Source organism: Gorilla gorilla, chromosome 23, assembly GCF_029281585.2.
Source record: "Gorilla gorilla gorilla isolate KB3781 chromosome 23, NHGRI_mGorGor1-v2.1_pri, whole genome shotgun sequence".
Classification (NCBI taxonomy): Eukaryota; Metazoa; Chordata; class Mammalia; order Primates; family Hominidae; genus Gorilla; species Gorilla gorilla.
Window position 1 is genome coordinate 19,842,301 of NC_086018.1, and position 20,578 is coordinate 19,862,878.

Consider the following 20,578-nt stretch of genomic DNA (forward strand, 5'->3'; position numbering starts at 1 on the left):
ACGGTGGGTGTGGGGGCTCTGCCATGCTCAGGATTCCCACGCAAACGCTGCCGTGCCTTGCCGCACTCCAGTATGACCAAGAGTGGGTCGCCCTCTGGAGTGTGGAGTCAGGGAAAGGAGAACCACTCCTTCCTTGGATGCCAACTCTGTTGACCGCCGCCAGCAGTGCAGCCCCTGATAGCACTGAACTCGCCCCCGCTCCACGGCTAGTCCTGCCCTCAATAGCGCCCCCCACCTCCGTCCCCCAATGCCACCAGTAGCGTATACCTGATAGTGCCCTAACCTGTCCTCCTCCATGGGTACTGCAGCCCCAGAAAGTGCCCATAACCCACCCTCCCTGCCATGGGCAGTGCAGCCCTGTACAGTGCTACCAACCAGTACCCCTAATGCAGGCAATGACACCCTGGATAGCGCCCCCAACCCACCCCACACTGTGAAAGGTGCAGCCCTGGATAGCCCCTGTCCTACCACTCTGTTGGTGCTGCAGTCTCTGTCACCGCCACCACCAACCACAGTGAGGCAAGCCAGTGGGCCGCAGGCTCTAGCACCCAGCAGCCAGGCATGGAGCAGCTCTCGCTGATGGCCAGCTCCTACCACTCTGACCACGCTGCTGTCTGTCTCTGTGGCCATCTTCTTTCACTACAAAGGAATAAAACTAGGTATCAATAAGAAAAGTAATTTTGGAAACAATACAATCACATGGAAGTTAAACACTACCCTCCTGAATAAATGACTAGCAGGTCAATGAAGATACTAAGACAGAAATTCAAAAATTTCATGAAACAAAGGGTAATGAAAACACAGTATACCAAAACTTGTTACGCAGAAAGCCGTACAAAGGCAGAGATTTACAGCTATAAGTGCCTACATCCAAACAAAAGAAAAACTTCAAATAAACAATACACCTTAAAGAACTAGTAAAGAACAAACTAAACCGAAAATAAGAAAATAAATAAGATCGTAGCAGAAACAAAATTGAAATAAAAAACACACAAGATTAAACGAAAAGTTGGTTTTCTGGAAAGCTAAACAAAATTGACAAACTTTTAACCAGGCTAAGAAAAGAGACAAGATTCAAATAAAATCAACAGATTAAAAAAAGGAGACATTACAACTAATACTTCAGAAATTCAAAGGATCATAACTGGCTATTATATGCCAATAAATTGGAAAGCCTAGTAGAAATTGGCAAATTCCTAGATGCATACAACCTACTTAGGTTAAACAAAGAAAACATCCAAGACCAGAACAGATTGGTAACAAGTAATGAGATTGAAGCCATCAGAAAAAGTCTCCCAGTAAAGAAAAGCCCAGGAACTGATGTCTTCACTGCTGATGGCTTCACACCAAACAATTTAAAGACCTAGTACGAATCCTGCTCAAACTATTTTGAAAAACAGGAGGGAATACTTCCAAACTTATTCTATGAGACCATTATTACTGTGATAACAAAATCAGACAAAAAGCATCAAAGAAGGAAACTACAGGCCAGGATCTCTAATATTGATGCAAAAATCCTCAACAAAATACCAGTGAATCAAATTCAGTAATACATTAAAAAGATAATTCATCATGATCAAGTGGGATGTATCCCTGGGATGCAAGGGTCACTCAACATACAATGTGATACATCATATCAACCAAATAAACGACAAAAACAGTATGATCACGTCAACTGAAACCGAAAAAGCATTTGATGAAATTCAACATCCTTTCATGCTATAAATCCTCAAAGAAACGGGCACAGAAAAAACATACCGCAACATAATAAAAACTACAGGAAAGACACCCACAGCTAGAATCATATGGAATGGGGAAAAACGGAAAGCTTTTCCTCTAAGATCCGGAACATGATAAGGACGCCCCCTGTCACCACTGTTGTTTAACATAGTACCAGAAATCCTAGCTAAAGTAATCAGTGCAGCACCTGATATGGCCCCCAACCCACCCTGCCCCCTACCACCAGCAGTGTCGCCCCCCCGCAATAGCACACCCAACATACCCAAACCGCCCCGCCTCCCCGCACCATGGGCATTACAGCACCCCATAGCGCCCTCAACCCGAAACCGCCACCCCCCCCCCAACAACCGCACAGTGCAGCCCACTTAGCCCACTTAGGATAGCACACTTAGCCCACCTCACTGTTGCCAGCAATACAGTCTGGGATAGTGCCCCCAACCGGCTCCCCGCCAAAGGCAGTGCAGCCCCGGTTTGGGCCCCCAAACCATCCCCCCAGTGCAGGCAGCACAGCCCCAGATAGCACACCCAACCAGCCACCCAAGACGGGCAGTGACGCCTGAGATAGGGCTCCCAACCCGTCCCAGGCCACCCGCAGTGCAGCCTGGATAGCGCACTTACCCCAACGCCTTTCTACGCTCTGGCTGGCTGCAGTGTCCATCGCTGCCACCAACCACAAACAGGGCTGCAAACAGGAAGGATTTTATTCACCGTCGATGCGGCCCCGAGTTGTCCCAAAGCGAGGCAGTGCCCCCAAGGTCTGTGCAGAGCAGAACGCAGCTCCGCCCTCGCAAAGGCACACAGCACCGGCGCCGGCGTGGCGGAGAGGCGGACAGCGGCGGAGAGGCGGTCAGCGGAGGCGCGGCGGAGAGGCGGACAGCCGCGGAGAGGCGCACAGCGGCGGCGCAGGCGCGGAGAGGCGCACAGCGGCGCACAGCGGCGCACAGCGCGGGCGCTGGCGCGGAGAGGCGCAGGCCCAGACTCCACTCCCCAGCTGTGAAAGGGTAAGAACTGAGGGTGGCTGAGACTCGGGGTTGTTCAGGGCGGGGTGGGCTGTGGACCCAGCAGGCCCGGCACCCAGGTCAGGGCTCCAGGGAGGCCAGGTGGGGCGAAGACCAAGAAGGGGCCGGGGCTGGTCAGGAAGGGCTCCTGGTGACCAGAGCACTTTGCGTGAGCCAGCGTGGGAGGAAGGTGGGCTGGATGAGCCAGGGAGGCGCCGGGAGGGGCCTTGGCAGAGGCGACCCACTCTGTCAGCCCCCAGGCCACTGAACCCTGGGTAGCGAGAACCGACAGGGGAGGCTGCAGACCGAGGAGTGGAGGCTCCCCGGCTTTGGGGGCTCTGAGTAGAAGCATCTAGGGGGTCCCTCAAGAGGCCCCCAAACGCTTCCCCATGGTGAGAAAAGAAGGCGCAGAGAGGGGCACGGCGCCGGCGCAGAGGGGCGCACAGCGAGAATTGCTGTGATTTCTTTTATTGCCCCAAATGTACTTCATCTTGGTAGATTTCTATTGGCTTTAAAAATGTGTGTGTTTTGCTGTTGGGGAGTGGGGTGTTACACGGATGTCAGATTTTGCCGGTTGACTGTTCAGATATTTTGTAAATCCTTGCTCCTTTTCTGCCTAGTTTCACTCTGTCACTTACACTAGAGTGCGGTGGCACGAACATGACTCACTGCAGCCTTGACTTCCTAGGGTCAAGTACTTCCCCTGGCTTAACCTCCTGAGTAGCTGGTACTATAGGTGTGTGCCGCCACACCTGGCTAAATTTAAAATTTTTTGGAGAGATGAGGCCTTGCTATGTTGCCCAGGCTGGAACTCCTGGCCTCAAGCTATCCTTTGTCTTTGCCTCCCAGAGTTCTGGGATTACAGGCATGAGCCACTGTGCCCGGCCTCTGCCTAGTTTTAACAGTTGCTAAGAGGAGGATGTTGAAATAGATGTCTTCTTGGTGGGTTAATCCTTTTGTCATTAAGCAGTTGTTATGGTCACTTCCTTTTCACCCCATTGGTGAAGGAGGGGTCCCTGCCCTAAAGTGTAGGAGATGGCTGAACACGACACCTGGCGTGGATGGATGAGATTGACAGCAGTGTTTTAGTCACATATACCCACAGCTCAGAGGAGGACACTGCATGCCACACAGGGTCAGATGGGCACCACACTCTGTAGCGGAGTGAGGGCTGTGGGCTGAGGAAGCAGGCAGGCTTGGTGGTAACAAGAGCACACAATGACCAATGGTTCCCGAGGGGGAGTGCAGTTGGCTTGTTTGAATAAATTATTGGGCTGGCAGACAAGTGAAGTGAAACTTCTTAGGCTGAGGTGCAACTGTTTGGCTGATAAAAGAACTAGCCAGGTGGGGAGCCTTTCCTGTTGGGTGGCAGGGTAGGGGGTGTCTGGTAGAAACAGGAAAACCCACGGCTAGGCCTTTGGGGCCCTGTGAGGCTCAAAGATATCAAGGCAGCATAGGAAATTTTAGATCTTAAAATTCAGCAAAGACCCTCTCCAGCTCTGGTAAATTATTTTGCTTGAAGTCTACTTCCTGAGATATTAATATATTCACTCCTGCTGCCTTAAAAAATTAATGATTTCACAGGATATCTTTCTCCATTCTTTTACTTTCAACCTACTTAGGTCCTTAAGTGAGTTTGAAGTTTCTTATGAACAGTATTCAGTTGGACCATGTGTTTATTATAGGCTCTCCATCAATCTGTCTTTTGGTTTATTTAGACCATTTACATTTAAGGTGCTTATTGTTACATAATTGCTTATGTCTGATGTTTTTATTATTTGCTTTTTTGTTTCCTTTTTCTTTCCCTCCATCTTGATCTATTTCTGTATAATGTTGTTGCTTGTATCTCTTTGTATAGTCTTAAAGTGTTTGCTCTGGATGTTACAATATGTGTATTGTAATACAGTAGTCTACTGGTACCAGTATTTACCACTTCAAAGTGTGGAAACCTGCCTTGCATTTATGTCTCTTTACCTTTTCCACTTGTATAAATCACTGGCTTGAGTATTAGGTGGTGGTATAGTTTTTGTTTCAGTCGTCAAATGTGATTTTAAGAACTGTGGATTGTCTCGCGTATGTATCCACATTTCTGGTCGAAATTTCCTTTGTCTCTCCTCCTATAGTCCCATATTCATCCCTTCTGCATAAGAACTTTCTGTAGCCATTTTTTTGTTTTGATTTTTTTGTTTTAATTTTTTGTATTGTGGAAATGACAGAACATATTTCTGTAGCCACTTTTTAGCATTTCTAAATTGACCAGTGACAAATTCCTATATTCTGTTCCTCTGAGAATGTCTTTATTTCTCTCTTCATTTCTGAAGGGTAGTTTCATGGGATATAGAATTTGCAGCGAACAGTTTTTTTGTTTGGTTGGTTTTTTTGTTTGGTTGTTTTTTTTTTAAGCACTTGAAAATGTTGTGCCACTTCCTTCTGGCCTCCATGGCATTTGAGTTGGCGTGTCCCTACAGGCATTCTGCCATTTTTGGTCTTTGTTTTTAGTTTTGAAAGTTTAATCAGTGTTGCTTTCTTTTGGTATTCTTTGAGGTTTGCTCAGCTTCTTGAATCTGTAAGTTTATATCTTTCACCAAATGTGGGAAGCCTCAGGAATTAGTTATTTGCATGCTTTCACAGCTCTGGTCTCCTATGGGACTCAGATAACATAAATGCGGGGTCTTTTGTTATCGTCCCACAGGTCCGTGCAGCTCTGTTCATTTGTTTTCAGGTTATTTTCTCTCTATTGTTTAGACTGGGTGAATTCTGTTGATCAGGTTTCAGCTTCTCTGATTCTCTCCTCTGTCGTCTCCACTTTTACTCAATAGAGCCCATCCAGTTAGTTTTTTTAAAATTTCTGTTACTGTATTTTATATTTCTGTAATTTCCATTTGATTCTTCAGTTTCTTTGCTGATGTTTTCAGTTCTTTGATTGTTGCCATAGGATTTGTAGTTGCTTGTTGAAGCATTTTTATACTGACTGTTATAAGTGATGAGTCAGATGGTTCCAACATCTGCCTATGTAATTTTTTTATTTTTGCAGGCAGTCCTCCTGTTTAGGTTTGTCCTCCTGTTTAGTCTGTAGGTCTTGGTCTACTTTGTGGGCTGTGATTCCAATGGCAATTTAATTTCAGAGCCTTCATGGTGTTATTTTGGTCTCTTTGGCTTATATGTATCACTGGGATTCTCCCACCAGTCCCTGCTGTTGCCCACCTGAGGGAACAGGGGAGCTGCCCTAGGCTGGGCCACCTGCTGCAGCTAGGTGGGTGGGGAATGGTGGTTGTCTTGGTGTGTGGAGCTGGTTTTCTTGTTGTGGGGAAGATCTCCTTTGATCTGCGAGGACTGAGTCTGCCTGGGTTGCCTTCTATTGCTACATTGGGAGTTGGGAAACTCTGGGCCTGGGTCACCTTCCTATTGGATGAGGTCCAGGGAGACACCTGGCCACTATGCATTCCCTAGTCCTAGAGTCCCTCAGCAGCCTTTTTCTGTCCACCTTTCGGAATTCTCCATTGATCCTCTCCTGTCTATTATTTCTAGAGTTTGGGTTACATTTCTTAGGAGGGTATAATGTGTTATCTTCTCTAGACCAGAAATCCTCAGTGGTGGTTTCGGGTTGTAACTGTGCTAAAGGGAGAATTGGCGTATTTGTGATGTCGAGTCTTTCTTTTCAAATGAGGACATATCATTATTCAGTATACAATATTTACAACACCTACTTCCTTGGGTTGAAGAATGTGGTTAAGGCAAGGAAAGTACTTAACGCAGTGCCTGGTGTGGAGAGCACTTACGAGTGTTGGTAGTGATGCTATTCCTTTTGTCCTTTGGTAGCCTATTAAAGCTTTTCTTCTTTTTTAAAAAAATAAAGTTCCGGTGCACTTCTTGTTAGGTTTATTCCTATTTTATCATTTTTTGCTTTTATTACAAATAGGAGCTTCCTATCTTTTATAACGTCTACCTGGTTCTTTGGCCCTTATGTGAAAATGTTTTAATAGCCTTCTAAACATTGCTCTCCCAAATGAGTTTTAATTTGCCTCTTTCTTTTGTTTTCCTTTTTTTGAGACAGGGTCTCACTCTGTCACCCAGGCTGGAGTTCAGTGACGCAATTATGGCTCACTGCAACCTCTGCCTCCCGGGCCCCCAAAGTGCTGGGTTTACAGGTGTGGGCCACTGCACCCAGCCTTACTTGTCTATTTCTTTTAAGAGTGGGAACTATAATTGAGCCCAGAGCTCCAAAAACAAATGAAGGAATGAATGAGTGAATAAGCTCTTCCCATGGGTTTGGTGTGGTTTGGGACTCTACTCTTAATCTAAATGCTATGTTTTATATAATCTAAAATTTCCCCTAGGTGTGTTACATGATTGTGTTGTGTTGAACTTACATTGAGACTCCTTTTCACATATGCTGGTTATCAGCGTGGGACTTTTCCATTCACTCTTTGAATTATTCATTTGGGGGACACAGATAGACCTCTGAGTCTTTCATAAAGAATGTCCATTGGCCGGTTGCAGTGTCTCATGCCTGTAATCCCAGCACTTTGGGAGGCTGAGGAGGGCAGATCACGAGGTCAGGAGTTCAAGACCAGCCTGGCCAATATGGTGAAATCCCATCTCTACTAAAAATACAAAAATTAGCCAGGCCTGGTGGTGGGTGCCTATAATCCCAGCTGCTCGGGAGACTGAGGCAGTAGAATTGCTTGAACCTGGGAGGCAGAGGTTGCAGTGAGCTGAGATTGTGCCACTGCACTCCAGCTTGAGTGACAGAGTGAGACTCTGTCTCCAAAAAAAAAAAAAAACAAAAACAAAAGAGTGTCCATTATCTATACTAGAAAAATTGAGATTGGGATTTTGACATGAAGTGCGGAAATGTGGATTGGGTCCATTTAGTTTACCTAAACAGATGATGAAATACTAACTGTTTTACGAAGCATTCCCTTGTGCAAAGTTTTGCCTGTGCGTCTAGTGATGGGAACAGTGAGAATGAGGCTTGGAACGTGGAGCGCACTGTGGGCCTGTCATGAGTGGGGCCAGCAGCACATGCATGCCGGGCTCACAGAGCAGCCTTTGGGTGTTCTTTTCCCAGAGGAGCTCTATGGTGACTTTGAAGACTTGGAAACAGGGGACGTGCACAAGGGAAAATCGGGCCCCGATACTCAGGTATGACTTTGTCATAGCTGGCTGTTCTTGGTCATTGTGTTCTGAGAGAGGCCCACATTGAGAAATGCAAATCTTACTTGTGATATGTGAAGATTGCAGACTGGATGGATAGATTCCTTCCTAAAGTGTGGGGATGTGGGGACCAAAGAGAAGCTTTCTTGTTTACTTGTTAAGTTTTGGACTACAGTTACTACTGTTTCTTGCCATAGTCATTTGCCAAGTCCACTGTGATTTTTCACTCACAGAAGTCTTAGCTTCTCAGACTTACATTCAACCATTGCCCTCATTCTCCTCTTTTTAAATTTAAGTGTCATTTAAAAGAATGAAGTCCCTGTTCTCCCTAATATTTCTTTAGAACAGGGTCTGGGAGCATCTGGGTGAGGGACATGTCTGTTATTTTTATTCTAGTTTGTGTTCCCAGCCAGCTTAAGGAATAGCAGCTAGTTGTAATGCAGATGTAACAATTTCCTGTAGCAGTACCATGTTATTCAGAGACAAAGGTTATGTTGTGTTTTGTTTTGTTTTATTGATAATGATAACAGATTTTTGCTAAGATTTTTGTTTAAATAGAACTTTAAAAAATCTAATGTTTAAAGAAAAGACCTTCATAAACATACACAAAATTTTTTCTTCTGGAAATTTAAGAATGAAGATGTAGAGAAGGAAGAAATTGACCCTGACGAAGAAGAAAGTGCCAAGAAAAAGCATTTGGATAAGAAGAGAAAATTGAAGGAGATGTTTGATGTGGAATATGATGAAGGAGAAAGCACATATTTTGATGATCTTAAAGGAGAAATGCAGAAACAAGCACAGGTGAGAAACCTCAGTTCCTCTCAGCCCCTTGTCAAGACTATCACATAGTGTAGGAATCCCTGACTTTCTTTGGGTCCCTGCTTCCTATCCTGCTTCTGTGCCTTTCACTTGGACTCCTGGGTAGATGCATGTGAGTGTGTTTATTCATGCAGTGAGCTCATTGTTTCTACAGTCAGAAGGTCACCAGAAAAAGATCCATACCTATTTTGTAACAAGAATTAGGAAACTGAAATGACTGAGACATGGTCTCTACTTTTGAGACTTTTACAATGTAGTGATCTGAGATAGTGTGTTCATTTCAGTGCAAGCCAATGCTGCCTATTCCGATCGCTGCTCCCTGATTTGAATGGCAGGTGATCAGTGGCCCGTGTGGCTTATGGACACACCAGAGCTCCCAGGGGAAGTGCTCTGAAAACATCCTGGTCAGAGTTCAGAAGGACATGTGGAGTATAAGGTCAGATGCGGAGATAAGGGAGATGGTGTGGCCCTCCTGCCTGGGGGTGCGGAGCAGGTTGCTGGAGGCGGTGATGTCACTCTGAAGGAGACAGACACAGAAACGTGTGTACAGTTGATGGTGAGCATCTGAGTTGCGTCTTGTTAGTGAGGCCAGGAGTGCCTGTGTAAGCTGGAACAGATTAGGTATATGATTTGTGAAACGGAGTTTCATCCTACGTCTTCATCTAGTCAAAGGACTGTTTCCTGATTAGGCATTAGCTTAGTGGTTGCTAGTCTGTGTTGACCTTTGAAAGGCATGACTAGGCTAACTCTGAAGTTGTTGCTTCACACCATTTACAATTTAAAATTACCTAGAGCCTTGTGGGCCATTGGAAAAGACTGAATGTTTCACTCTGAAATGGGAGTCCTTGGAGGGTTTTGAGCAGAGGAGAGACATTCAGGTAATCAGATCACTCTGCCAAGAGATCAGTCCGGTAGAGATCAGTCCGGTGGCACAAACCAGAGGGCTGGCAGTGGAGATGAGACAGAGTCAAACCCGGATAGAGTTTATTTGGAAGCTGGGTCAGTAGGATTTCCTGGTGGACTGGATGTGGGGTGTGTGAGAGGAAATGAGGATGGCGACTGGAAGTTCCTGGAAGGATGGGTTGTTGCAGGTTAGATAGGAAACTGTCTGCAGATGCAGTTTTGGGAAGATGATGTTTGGTTCGGCTGGGTATCATGCAGACAAGTGGAGTGTCAAGTCTGGAGAGAAAGGTCTGGCCAGGGACTTAGATGTACAGCCCTCAGCATGTAGATGCCACTTAACTCTGTGAGGTGGCCGGGGAGTGAGTGCAGAGTGACTGGGAGGAGCAAGACTGGCATGGGCGAGATGGGGCGATTACGGCTGTGAGGCCTGAGCAGTGCCTAGGAGGGAGAGGGAGAAGCAGTGTGAGCATGCAGGCACGCAGGAGTCCAGTTGTACACGGAGGCGAAGCACTGTTCAGATCCCGCTGCAGTGTTAACTACGGTAAAGGCAGAGTTGACCACTGGAGGAGTCCTTCAGCGTGGAGGCCTTCAGCGATCTTGGCAAGCACCAATTTTCATGGATGTAGGAGAATGGGAGCAGAGGAACTGGAGGCTGCAACTGTGGAAAACTTTTGTGGGGTTTTGCTGCAGAGAGAAGCAGAGAAATGAAGCAGTTGTTGGTGGAAGAAATGGAATCAAAAGGTTTTGAGATAGAGAACAGAGGGAAGAGCTGTTGGAATAAAGTCCAGGAAGAGTGGATGGTGTCTAGTGAGCAAGTGATGTGTGGCCCTGAGTAGAGGCATGGACAAATCATCTGTGCCTGAGCTGCCCGTAGAACTTTCTGTGATCATGGAGATGCACGTCTGTGCTTCCCAATATTGTAACACTGGCCGCAGGTTGATATGGACCACTTCCAGTGTGACTAGTGTGATTGAGGAACTGCATTTTAAATATTATGTAATTGTAATTAATTTTAATTTAAATAGCCACACGTAGCTCCTCTATGGGCCAGGTCAGAGCTCTGATAAGGCTGGATATGGGAGGAAACCCTGGTAGAGGGTTGACCGTAGAGGTTCTTTTGGTTTTGGAGTGAATGAGGAAACAGCCATCAGCTGAGTGAAGGTGAGGGTGGTGGTGGGTGTTTGAAGACAAGGGAAAAGTGTGAAAGAATTGTTTGGAGAGGAAGGAAAGAAGATGTGGACTGGGGATGTTTCCAGTGTTCGAGCACGCAGGGCTCCACAGTTATCTACATTTGCTGTCCCTTGGAGCAGGAGAGAAGAAAACGGGAAATATTCTGAGCAGACTGTAGAGGTAAAATATGTAGTTTTTTTTTGTTTTTTAAGATGGAATCTCGCTTTATTGCCCAGGCTGGAGTGCAGTGGCACGATCTTGACTCACTGCAACCTCCATCTCCCAGGTTCAAGCAATTCTCTCACCTCTGCCTCCTGAGTAGTTGGGACTACAGGCACGCACCACCACGCCCAGCTGATTTTGGTATTTTTAGTAGAGCCGGGGTTTCACCATGTTGGCGAGGCTGGTTTCAAACTCCTGACCTCATGTGATCTGCCCGCCTTGGCCTCCCAAAGTGCTGGGATTACAGGCATGAGCCACTGTACCCGGCCAAATGTGTAGTATTTTTTAATAGGATAAAGCCTACATAATTCTGTCCACAGTTCCTTTACTTAGAAATTGCTCATTTGTTCATGTTAATGCTATGCTTATTACAGATAACAGCATACAGGTTTTTCCCCCCCACCCCGTCATGTACAGCTGAATCACGCAGAATTTGAAGATCAAGATGATGAAGCCAGAGTTCAGTATGAGGGTTTTCGACCTGGGATGTACGTCCACGTTGAGATTGAAAATCTTCCCTGTGAATTTGTGCAGAACTTTGACCCCCATTACCCCATTATCCTGGGTGGCTTGGGCAACAGCGAGGGAAATGTTGGATACGTGCAGGTGGGTCCCTTTGCTGCATATTTGGTGCCTGAGGCTCTGTGGATTTCCCCTCCATCAATCATCTTACCCTCTCATCCCCCTCAGATGCGTCTGAAGAAACATCGCTGGTATAAGAAAATCCTCAAGTCCCGAGATCCAATCATATTTTCTGTAGGGTGGAGGAGGTTTCAGACCATCCCGCTCTGTTATATCGAAGACCACAATGGAAGACAAAGGCTTCTAAAGTATACCCCACAGCACGTGCATTGCGGAGCAGCCTTTTGGGTTAAAATATGATTACAATAACTTGCCTATTGCTGAGATTAAACCTTACAGGCTGCGTTATTTTAGCTTTGTGCTTTTCCTTTCATAAAATTCCACTCCTAAGATTTTTCTCTTTTCTGGGAGCAGGGAGGTGGTTTGGAGTATATATGTAAATCTATATCCAAATCTAAATGTCCATATCCAGTATGTTAAACTAGAATCTAAAATTTGTGGTTTGCTATATTTCTTTTTTTCCTTTTCCTTTAAGACCCTATCACTCCACAGGGAACTGGTTTCTTGGCAATACAGTCTGTCAGTGGCATAATGGTAACTATCTTGGATGATTTCTTTTACAGATTGGTTTTGAGAAATATATCCTGAATGTGGATTATTATGTACATGAGACTTTAAGTTGAAAATTACTCATTTTTATTAATATAAAGTAAATTTCCCTTTGCTTTTAATCTTTGTACATCCTTTTCAGTAGGGTGTGGGATTAGAGGAGGGGAGGTGGAAGAATTATAATGGTACATTTCCTATTTTTGTGCATCTTTTGCATTTATTTATCTAAGCAAGTACTTAAGCAGTGCTCACCATGTCTAAGTACTATATGAGGTTGTGAGGAGCCATCAGAGACCACCCAGACACAAGACTCCCTGCAGCTGTGCTGGGGTAGCAGTCTGTTCACTCCATTTTCATTTGACCAGTCAGGCAGGGCAGGGTTTACTGGTCCCATTTAACAGAGAAGAAAGCAGAATAATGAGCAGATGGAATCTTCCCTGGAGGTCCAAATTTTAATTTCCTAAACATTGCAACTGTATTTTTCTTTTCCATTTCGTTCCAAATAAATCATTATAGTAAAATTACATTCCTCTGAAATCACTCTCAGGAAAGTACTCAAGTAGCCTTTTTTTTTTCTTTTTTTTTTTGAGACAGAGTCACACTCTGTCGTCCAGGCTGGAGTGCAGTGGCACAATCTTGGCTCGCTGCAACCTCTGCCTCCTGGGTTTAAGCGGTTCTCCTGCCTCAGCCTCCCGAGTAGCTGGGATTACAGGTGTGCACCATCATGCCGAGCTAATTTTTGTATTTTTAGTAGAGACGGGATTTCGCCATGTTGGCCAGACTGGTTTCAAACTTCTGACCTCAGGTGATCTACCTGCCTTGGCCTCCCAAAGTGCTGGGATTACAGGTATGACCCACTGTGCCCGGCCTCAAGTCACCCTTGTTAGTTTGGCTTACCAACTTTAAAGTTTGGGATTGCTTTTGTCAAACCACTGGGTTGCAAGTTCAGATGGTCTCTCTTGTTTTTCTTAGCTAATTGTAAGTAAAATTCACTTTGGTAATTTATTGTGTCACATAGAATTGAAGTTTTTCTCTTGCTAATATTATTCCTATTTTCAAATTTTGGGGCTCCTGTTAGCCTGATTTTCGGATAGCTGCCACAGGAGTTGTCCTTGATCTGGATAAATCCATAAAAATTGTGAAGAAATTAAAGCTAACTGGTTTTCCATATAAAATTTTTAAGAACACTTCATTTATTAAGGTCTGTATATCTATATATTCTCGTATTTATAAATCTCCATATTGTTTGAGAAAAGGAATGAAATACCTCTAAAATATGGGCCTCATATTTTTAGAAAAGTGTTTGAAATCTTTTATAAACTTCATATTTTGTTTGCTCCTTTATATTCTGTATTACTTAAATATGCTCAGAAAAGCAGTGGTAAACAGCTATTTAGGAATTGAGGCTGTTACTCCTGACTTCCATGTGAGACTGCCACAGAACTCATATTGAAAATATGTCATTTTATCCACTAGGTTTTGTTTCCTACTTTTTAAATTTGTGTTAAGAAAGGGAAAAAAATCACAAGTTTGTCTAACTCAGTAGAAAAATCGACAAAGCATTTGCAGACAACTTGGCAAGGGTACAGAGAAACGGATATACTGTTTTTCAGTATTTGGGGAGGGTGGTTTGAGCAGCATTTATTGACAATTTCATTAGTGGGGATGTTTCTATTGAAAACAGAGTTAGGAAGTCATAAAATGTTCCTGCAATATAAAGTAATAATACCACTGGCGTTTATCCTACTGTTTTCATGTTCTAAGTGCATGCATCTGAGTAAAAGGATCTGGGCTGCAGTCCAGTCTGAGAGATGCCAGCAAAGGCTTCCTAGGCCAGTTCAGTCCAGTAAATCCCTCTTCGATCTTCTCTTCCACACAGACAGCAGTGATGAGCATGCCCATGAACTCACATGATTATTTTGGGGAAAATGAAAGAGTTGTATTCTTTTTGAGGTAGTAATTCCACTTTCAGGGGCAAATACATTTTGATTATTTTATCACCCTTCAGTGAGTTGTTTTTGTTCTTTAATCAAGGATGTATGTTTGAAGTAAGAAGTAAAGCATAAAGTATATGATTTTGTGTGTGTGTGTGTGTTTTATCTGTAGGGAATGTTTAATTCTGTCTTGGAAGTGGCCAAATTTGAAGGTGCTGTGATTCGAACTGTCAGTGGGATAAGGGGGCAGATCAAGAAAGCACTCTGAGCTCCAGAAGGAGCTTTCCGGGCCAGCTTTGAGGATAAGCAGCTGATGAGCGGTGAGTGTCTTCAGTAGTGTTCAGGGCAGGGTGTTACCATTCATGCTTGACTTCTAGCCAGTGTGACGAGAGGCTGGAGTCAGGTCTCCAGAGAGTTGAGCAGCTCCAGCCTTAGATCTCCCAGTCTTGTGCGGTGTGCCCATTCGCCTTGTGTCTGCAGTCCCCTGGCCACACCCAGTAACAGTTCTGTGATCTATGAGAATAGTTCCCTTAGCGACCTTTCCCTTCAAATACTTTGCAGCCAGGTAGAGAAGTTTGGAATGAAGGTTTTGTTCTTTATTTCTTCACAATATGGATATGAATCTTCTTTTGAAAATGTTAAAGTAAATTACCTCTTTTCAGATATTGTCTTCATGCAAACTTGGTATCCTGTTTCCATTCCAGCCTTATATAACCCAGTAACATCTTTGTTGAAACCAGTGGGTGAGAAAGACACCTGGTCAGGAACGCGGACCACGGGCCAACTCAGGCTTGCCCATGGTGTCAGACTAAAGGCAAACAAGGACTCTCTGTATAAGGTACTGGTCATGTGTGTGTTAGTGGAGATGAAGCCTGTGCTCTACAGACAGGGAGTCACACAGACACTTTTCTATAATTTCTTACGTACTTTGAATGTTCAAGTATAAAGTCTAATGTTAAATTTGATTGAACAATTGTATATTTGTGGGATATTTTGGAATGGAACACCAAAAAGTGGTAATAGTGGTTCTTTCTGGATTGAAGACAAACTTTTCTTTTTTAAAATAAATTTTATTTTATATATTTGAGGTTGACAACATGATCTTAAAGGATACATATAGATAGTAAACTGGTTACTATAGTGAAGCAGATTAACATAGCTACCATCTCACATAGTTAGATTTTTGTTTGTGTGACAGGAACAGCTAAAATCTACTTATTTAACAAAAATCCCAAAGACGAGATATTTTTATTAACTATAGCCCTCATGATGTACACTAGATCTCTAACTTGTTCATCCTACATGTCTGCTACTTTGTATTATTTTAATGTACATCTCCCCATTTCCTATTGGTCATTTCCTATTTGGCCCATTTTTCAACTGGGTTGTTTTTCTGCTATTAAGTTGTAAGAGTTCTTTACTGATTTTTGGATATTAACACTTTATCAGATATGTGGTTTGCAAATATTTCTTCCAGTCTGTAGGTTCCCCTTTCATTTTGTTGGTTGTTCCTTTGCTGTGCAGAAGCTTTTTAGTTTGATGCAGTCCTCCTTGTTTATGTTTACATTTGTAGCCTGGCTTGTGGTGCGATATCCAAAAAATTATTGCTAAGGCCAATGTCAAGAGGCTTTCCCCCTATGTTTTCTTCTAGGAGTTTTATGGTTTCAGGTCTTGTTTGGGTCTTTGGTCTTGTATCTGTTTTGAGTTGGTTTTTGTGTATGGTGTATGATCAGGGTCCAATTTTATTCTTTTGCATGTGAAAATCCTATTACTGAAGAGACTATCTTTTTTACCATTGTGTTGTCTTGTTTGCCCTTGTCAAAAATTAGTTGACAGTATATGTTTGGATTTATTTCAAAGGTCTCTGTTAGCTGTTCCATTGATCTATTTTTTTGTTTTTATGCCAGCACCATACCGTTTTGATTACTATAGCTTTGTAATACAATTTTTAATCAAGAGGTGTGATGCCTCCAACTTTTTCTTTCACAGTAATCTGTTGGCTGTTTGGGGTTTTTTGTGGTTCCATATGAGTTTCAGGATTGTTTTTTCTTTTCTTTTCTTTTTTTTTTTTTTGAGGCAAAGTCTCACTCTGTCGCCCAAGCTGGAGTGCAGTGGCATAATCTCGGCTCACTGAAACCTCTGCCTCCGGGATTCAAGCAATTCTTCTGCCTCAGCCTCCCAGGTAGCTGGGACTATAGGCACATGCCACTATGCCCAGCCAATTTTTGTAGTTTTAGTAGAGACAGGGTTTCACTATGTTGGCCGGGCTGGTCTCCAACTCCTGACCTCGTGATCTGCCCACTGCGGTCTCCCAAAGTGCTGGAATTAAAGGCGTGAGCCACTGTGCCTGGCCAGGATTGTTTTATTCTGTTCTGTGAAGAATGCCATCAGAACTTTGATGAGGATTGTGTTAAATCTGTATATTTGCTTTGGGTAGTGTGAACATTTTAACAATATTAATTCTTCTGATCCATAAACATAGGATGTCTCTTCATTTGTTCATGTCTAAATTTCTTTCATCAATGTTTTATGGTTTTCAAGTGTACACATCTCTCACCTTCTTGGTTAAATTTATTCCTAAGTTTTTGTTTTTCTTTGATGCTATCGTAAATGAGATTATTTTCTTGATTGCTTTGTCAGCTAGGTTATTTGTATATAGAAATGCAACTGATTTTTATATGTTGAGTTTATACCTTGCAGCTTAACTGAATTGATTTAGTAGTTCTCACAGCTTTTTGTGGAATCTTTGGAGTTTTTTACATAAAGGATCTTGTCATCTGCAAATAGAGATAATTTTACTTATTTAATTTAGTTGCCTTTTTTTCTCACCTGATTGCTCTTGCAAGTACTCTATTGAATAAAAGTGATGAGGCTGGCCATCCCTATCTTGTACTCAATCTTAGTAGAAAAGCTTTAGTTGTTCCCCACTAACTATGATTAGACTGTGGGTTTTTCATAAATGGTCTTTATTATGTTGAGGAACTTTCCTTCTATACATAAACTATTAAGAGGTTTTATCAAGAAAGGTTGCTAAACTTTGTTAAATGCTTTTACTGCATCAATTGAGGTGACCATGTCGTTCTATCTTTCATTTTGTTAATGTGATATATCACATTGATTGATTTACATATTTTAAACCAGCCTTGCATGCCAGGGATAAATCCCACTTAAACACAATGTATATCCCTCTCCCTCTCCCTTTCCCTCTCCCTCGGTCTCCCTCTCATGCCGAACCCTCTCCCTCTCTTTCCACGGTCTCCCTCTCATGCCCAACCGAAGCTGGACTGTGCTGCTGCCATCTCGGCTCACTGCAACCTCCCTGCCTGATTCTCCTGCCTCAGCCTGCCGAGTGCCTGCGATTGAAGGCACGCGCCGCCACGCCTGACTGGTTTTCGTATTTTTTTGGTGGAGACGGGGTTTCGCTGTGTTGGCCGGGCTGGTCTCCAGCTCCTAACCGCGAGTGATCCGCCAGCCTCGGCCTCCTGAGGTGCCGGGATTGCAGATGGAGTCTGGTTCACTCAGTGCTCAATGGTGCCCAGGCTGGAGTGCAGTGCCGTGATCTCGGCTCGCTACAACCTCCACCTCCCAGCCGCCTGCCTTGGCCCCCCAAAGTGCTGAGATTGCAGCCTCTGCCCGGCCACCACCCCGTCTGGGAAGTGAGGAGCGTCTCTGCCTGGCCGCCCATCGTCTGGGATGTGAGGAGCCCCTCTGCCTGGCTGCCCGGTCTGGAAAGTGAGGAGCATCTCTGCCCAGCTGCCATCACACCTAGGAAGTGGGGAGCGCCTCTTCCCGGCCGCCATCCCATCCAGGAAGTGAGGAGTGTCTCTGCCCGGCCGCCCATCGTCTGAGATGTGGGGAGTGCCTCTGCCCCGCCTCCCCGTCTGGGATGTGAGGAGCGCCTCGGCCCGGCCGCGACCCCGTCTGGGAGGTGAGGAGCATCTCTGCCCGGCCACCCCATCTGAGATGTGAGGAGACCCTCCGCCTGGCAACCGCCCCGTCTGAGAAGTGAGGAGCCCCTCCGCCTGGCAGCCGCCCCATCTGAGAAGTGAGGAGCCCCTCCACCCGGCTGCCACCCCGTCTGGGAAGTGAGGAGCGTCTCCGCCCAGCAGCCACTCCGTCTGGGAGGGAGGTGGGGGTCAGCCCCCGCCAGGCCAGCTGCCCCATCCGGGAGGTGAGGGGCGCCTCTGCCCGGCCGCCCCTGCTGGGAAGTGAGCCCCTCTGCCCGGCCACCACCCTGTCTGGGAGGTGTACCCAACAGCTCATTGAGAACGGGCCATGATGACAATGGCGGTTTTGTGGAATAGAAAGGGGGGAAAGGTGGGGAAAAGATTGAGAAATCGGATGGTTGCTGTGTCTGTGTAGAGGGAGGTAGACATGGGAGACTTTTCATTTTGTTCTGTACTAAGAAAAATTCTTCTGCCTTGGGATCCTGTTGATCTGTGACCTTACCCCCAACCCTGTGCTCTCTGAAACATGTGCTGTGTCCACTCAGGGTTAAATGGATTAAGGGCGGTGCAAGATGTGCTTTGTTAAACAGATGCTTGAAGGCAGCATGCTCGTTAAGAGTCATCGCCATTCCCTAATCTCAAGTACCCAGGGACACAAACACTGAGGAAGGCCGCAGGGCCCTCTGCCTAGGAAAACCAGAGACCTTTGTTCACTTGTTTATCTGCTGACCTTCCTTCCACTATTGTCCTATGACCCTGCCAAATCCCCCTCTGCGAGAAACACCCAAGAATGATCAATAAAAAATAAAAAATAAAAAATAAATTTAAAAAAAAACCACGATGTACAATGTTTTTGATGTGTTGTTGAATTCTATTTGCTAAAATTTTTTTAGGATGTTTGCATCAGTGTTTAATTTATTGGAGAAGTTGACCTGTAGTTTTTGTTTGTTTGGGGTGTGTGTGTGTGTGTGTGTGTGTGTGTGTGTGTGTGTGTGTGTGTGTGTTTTGGTTTGGCTTAGGTATTAAGGTGTTACTGGCCTGGTAAAATGTGTTTGGAATTATTTCCTCTCGCTCTGTTTTTGTGAAGAGTTTAAGAAGTAAACTCCCAGGGGATGGGAGTGACTCTGGACATGGGAGTGACATGATAGTGACTCTGGACCCTGCAGTGGTGGGACACAGCAGCATCTCAGTCTCTGTGAGGCCAGGCGCAGCATCAGCAAGGACCCCAGAATGGTGGAGCACTACTGTGGCTTGGACCCTCGGGGGCAGGGACCAGTGCAGCAACTACTTCTCTCCCTGGGGAGGCAGGTGCCTGGGCAACTCAGATTCTCCAGGGCTAGTCCAGTTCCAAGGAAGCAGGGTTCTACAGTTGTTTGTCCTGAAGGGCAAGGTACCCCAGTTCAGCCAATGCCATTTTCCTGGGATATGGGGGTGCCATGTTGGCTGATCCCTGGCAGGTGTGGCTGCTCAGCTCAGCCAAGACACTGATTCCCTGTGAAGCAGGGCAGTGCTTCAGCTCTCGTGCAGTGGGGGGTGTGACTGCTCAGACTGGCCAAGGCACTGATTCCTTGGAAAGCAGGGCACCAAGTCAACTCAGGCTCCAAGGGGCAGGGCGCAATGGCAGCTGGGAGGGGAGGGGCACAGCAGCATGGCCCCACAGGTGGGGTGTATGCTGTGATATGGACATCATTTGTTCCCACCAGCCATTTGAAATTTCATCCATTTGAAATTTGATTCCAAATGTGGTGGTGTGGGAGGTGGGGCCTAGTGGGAGGTATTTGGGTCACAGGGCAGATCCTTTATGAATAGATTAATGCCTTTTCATGGGACTGGATTAGTTACCAGGATTGGATTGTTATCAGAGTGAGTTCAGCTTCCTAGACTCTCGTGTTTCCTCTCTTGCCATGTGAGCCCCTTGCATACACCTGTTTCCCCTTCCACTTTCCCCATGAGATGAAGCAGCACAAGACCCTCACCAGTTGTGCTGCCTAATCTCGGACTTTTCAGACACAAGCAGGGTGAGCCAAATAAACCTTTTTTATAAAATAAGTTACCCTGAGTCTCAAGTATTCTGTTACAGCCACACTAAATGGCCTAAGACAGTGTAACAGCGGCTCGGGGGTGGTGGGCCACTAGGTGGGTGTGATATAGAGCAACAAAGCCTGAGGATGGAAGAAGGGTGCGGTGGCTGCTCACCCTGGGTGGGACATGCTCCCGAAGTGGTCCAGGTCCAGGAGGGCACGTTGCAGCAGCAGCTGGTTCATGGGGGTGGGGCACAATGTCAGTTTCTTCTCTGAGGGGAGTGCTGGGGCTACTGGGCCCCTCTTGCTTCCTTATCCCTGCAGGGATACATCCCCTCTGCTTCAGGCTGATCCCTCTGGGGGAATGGGTGGTGGGGGCCAGATGTTTCCTTCCCTCCTTTATGTGACCGTCCTGGTTTTCTGTGCTCTGCTGGATTTCTGCTACTCCTTGATGCACTCTGGGGCTCTCTTTTAGT

General features: G+C 45.4%; 1 protein-coding gene across 1 annotated transcript; it reads left to right on the forward strand.

The window, feature by feature from the left end:
- Positions 1–295: 295 nt before the first annotated feature.
- LOC101148457 (uncharacterized) lies at positions 296–18,916 on the forward strand. Its single transcript, XM_063704705.1, has 12 exons — positions 296–514; positions 2,196–2,289; positions 2,392–2,533; positions 2,764–2,840; positions 7,810–7,883; positions 8,529–8,696; positions 11,427–11,615; positions 11,700–11,839; positions 12,127–12,185; positions 14,307–14,454; positions 14,797–14,972; positions 17,414–18,916. Exons 1-10 carry the CDS (start codon positions 296–298, stop codon positions 14,315–14,317), a joined length of 1,173 nt encoding a protein of 390 aa, XP_063560775.1. The 3' UTR covers positions 14,318–14,454; positions 14,797–14,972; positions 17,414–18,916.
- Positions 18,917–20,578: the final 1,662 nt, after the last annotated feature.

Bases quoted from the DNA above. Each gene is read 5' to 3' on its own strand.
- LOC101148457 (XM_063704705.1), top strand. From the start codon at position 296: ATGGGTACTGCAGCCCCAGAAAGTGCCCATAACCCACCCTCCCTGCCA. The intron at 2,290-2,391 runs GTGACGCCTGAG...GGCTGGCTGCAG, and splicing joins CCAGCCACCCAAGACGGGCA to TGTCCATCGCTGCCACCAAC. The intron at 7,884-8,528 runs GTATGACTTTGT...TGGAAATTTAAG, and splicing joins AATCGGGCCCCGATACTCAG to AATGAAGATGTAGAGAAGGA.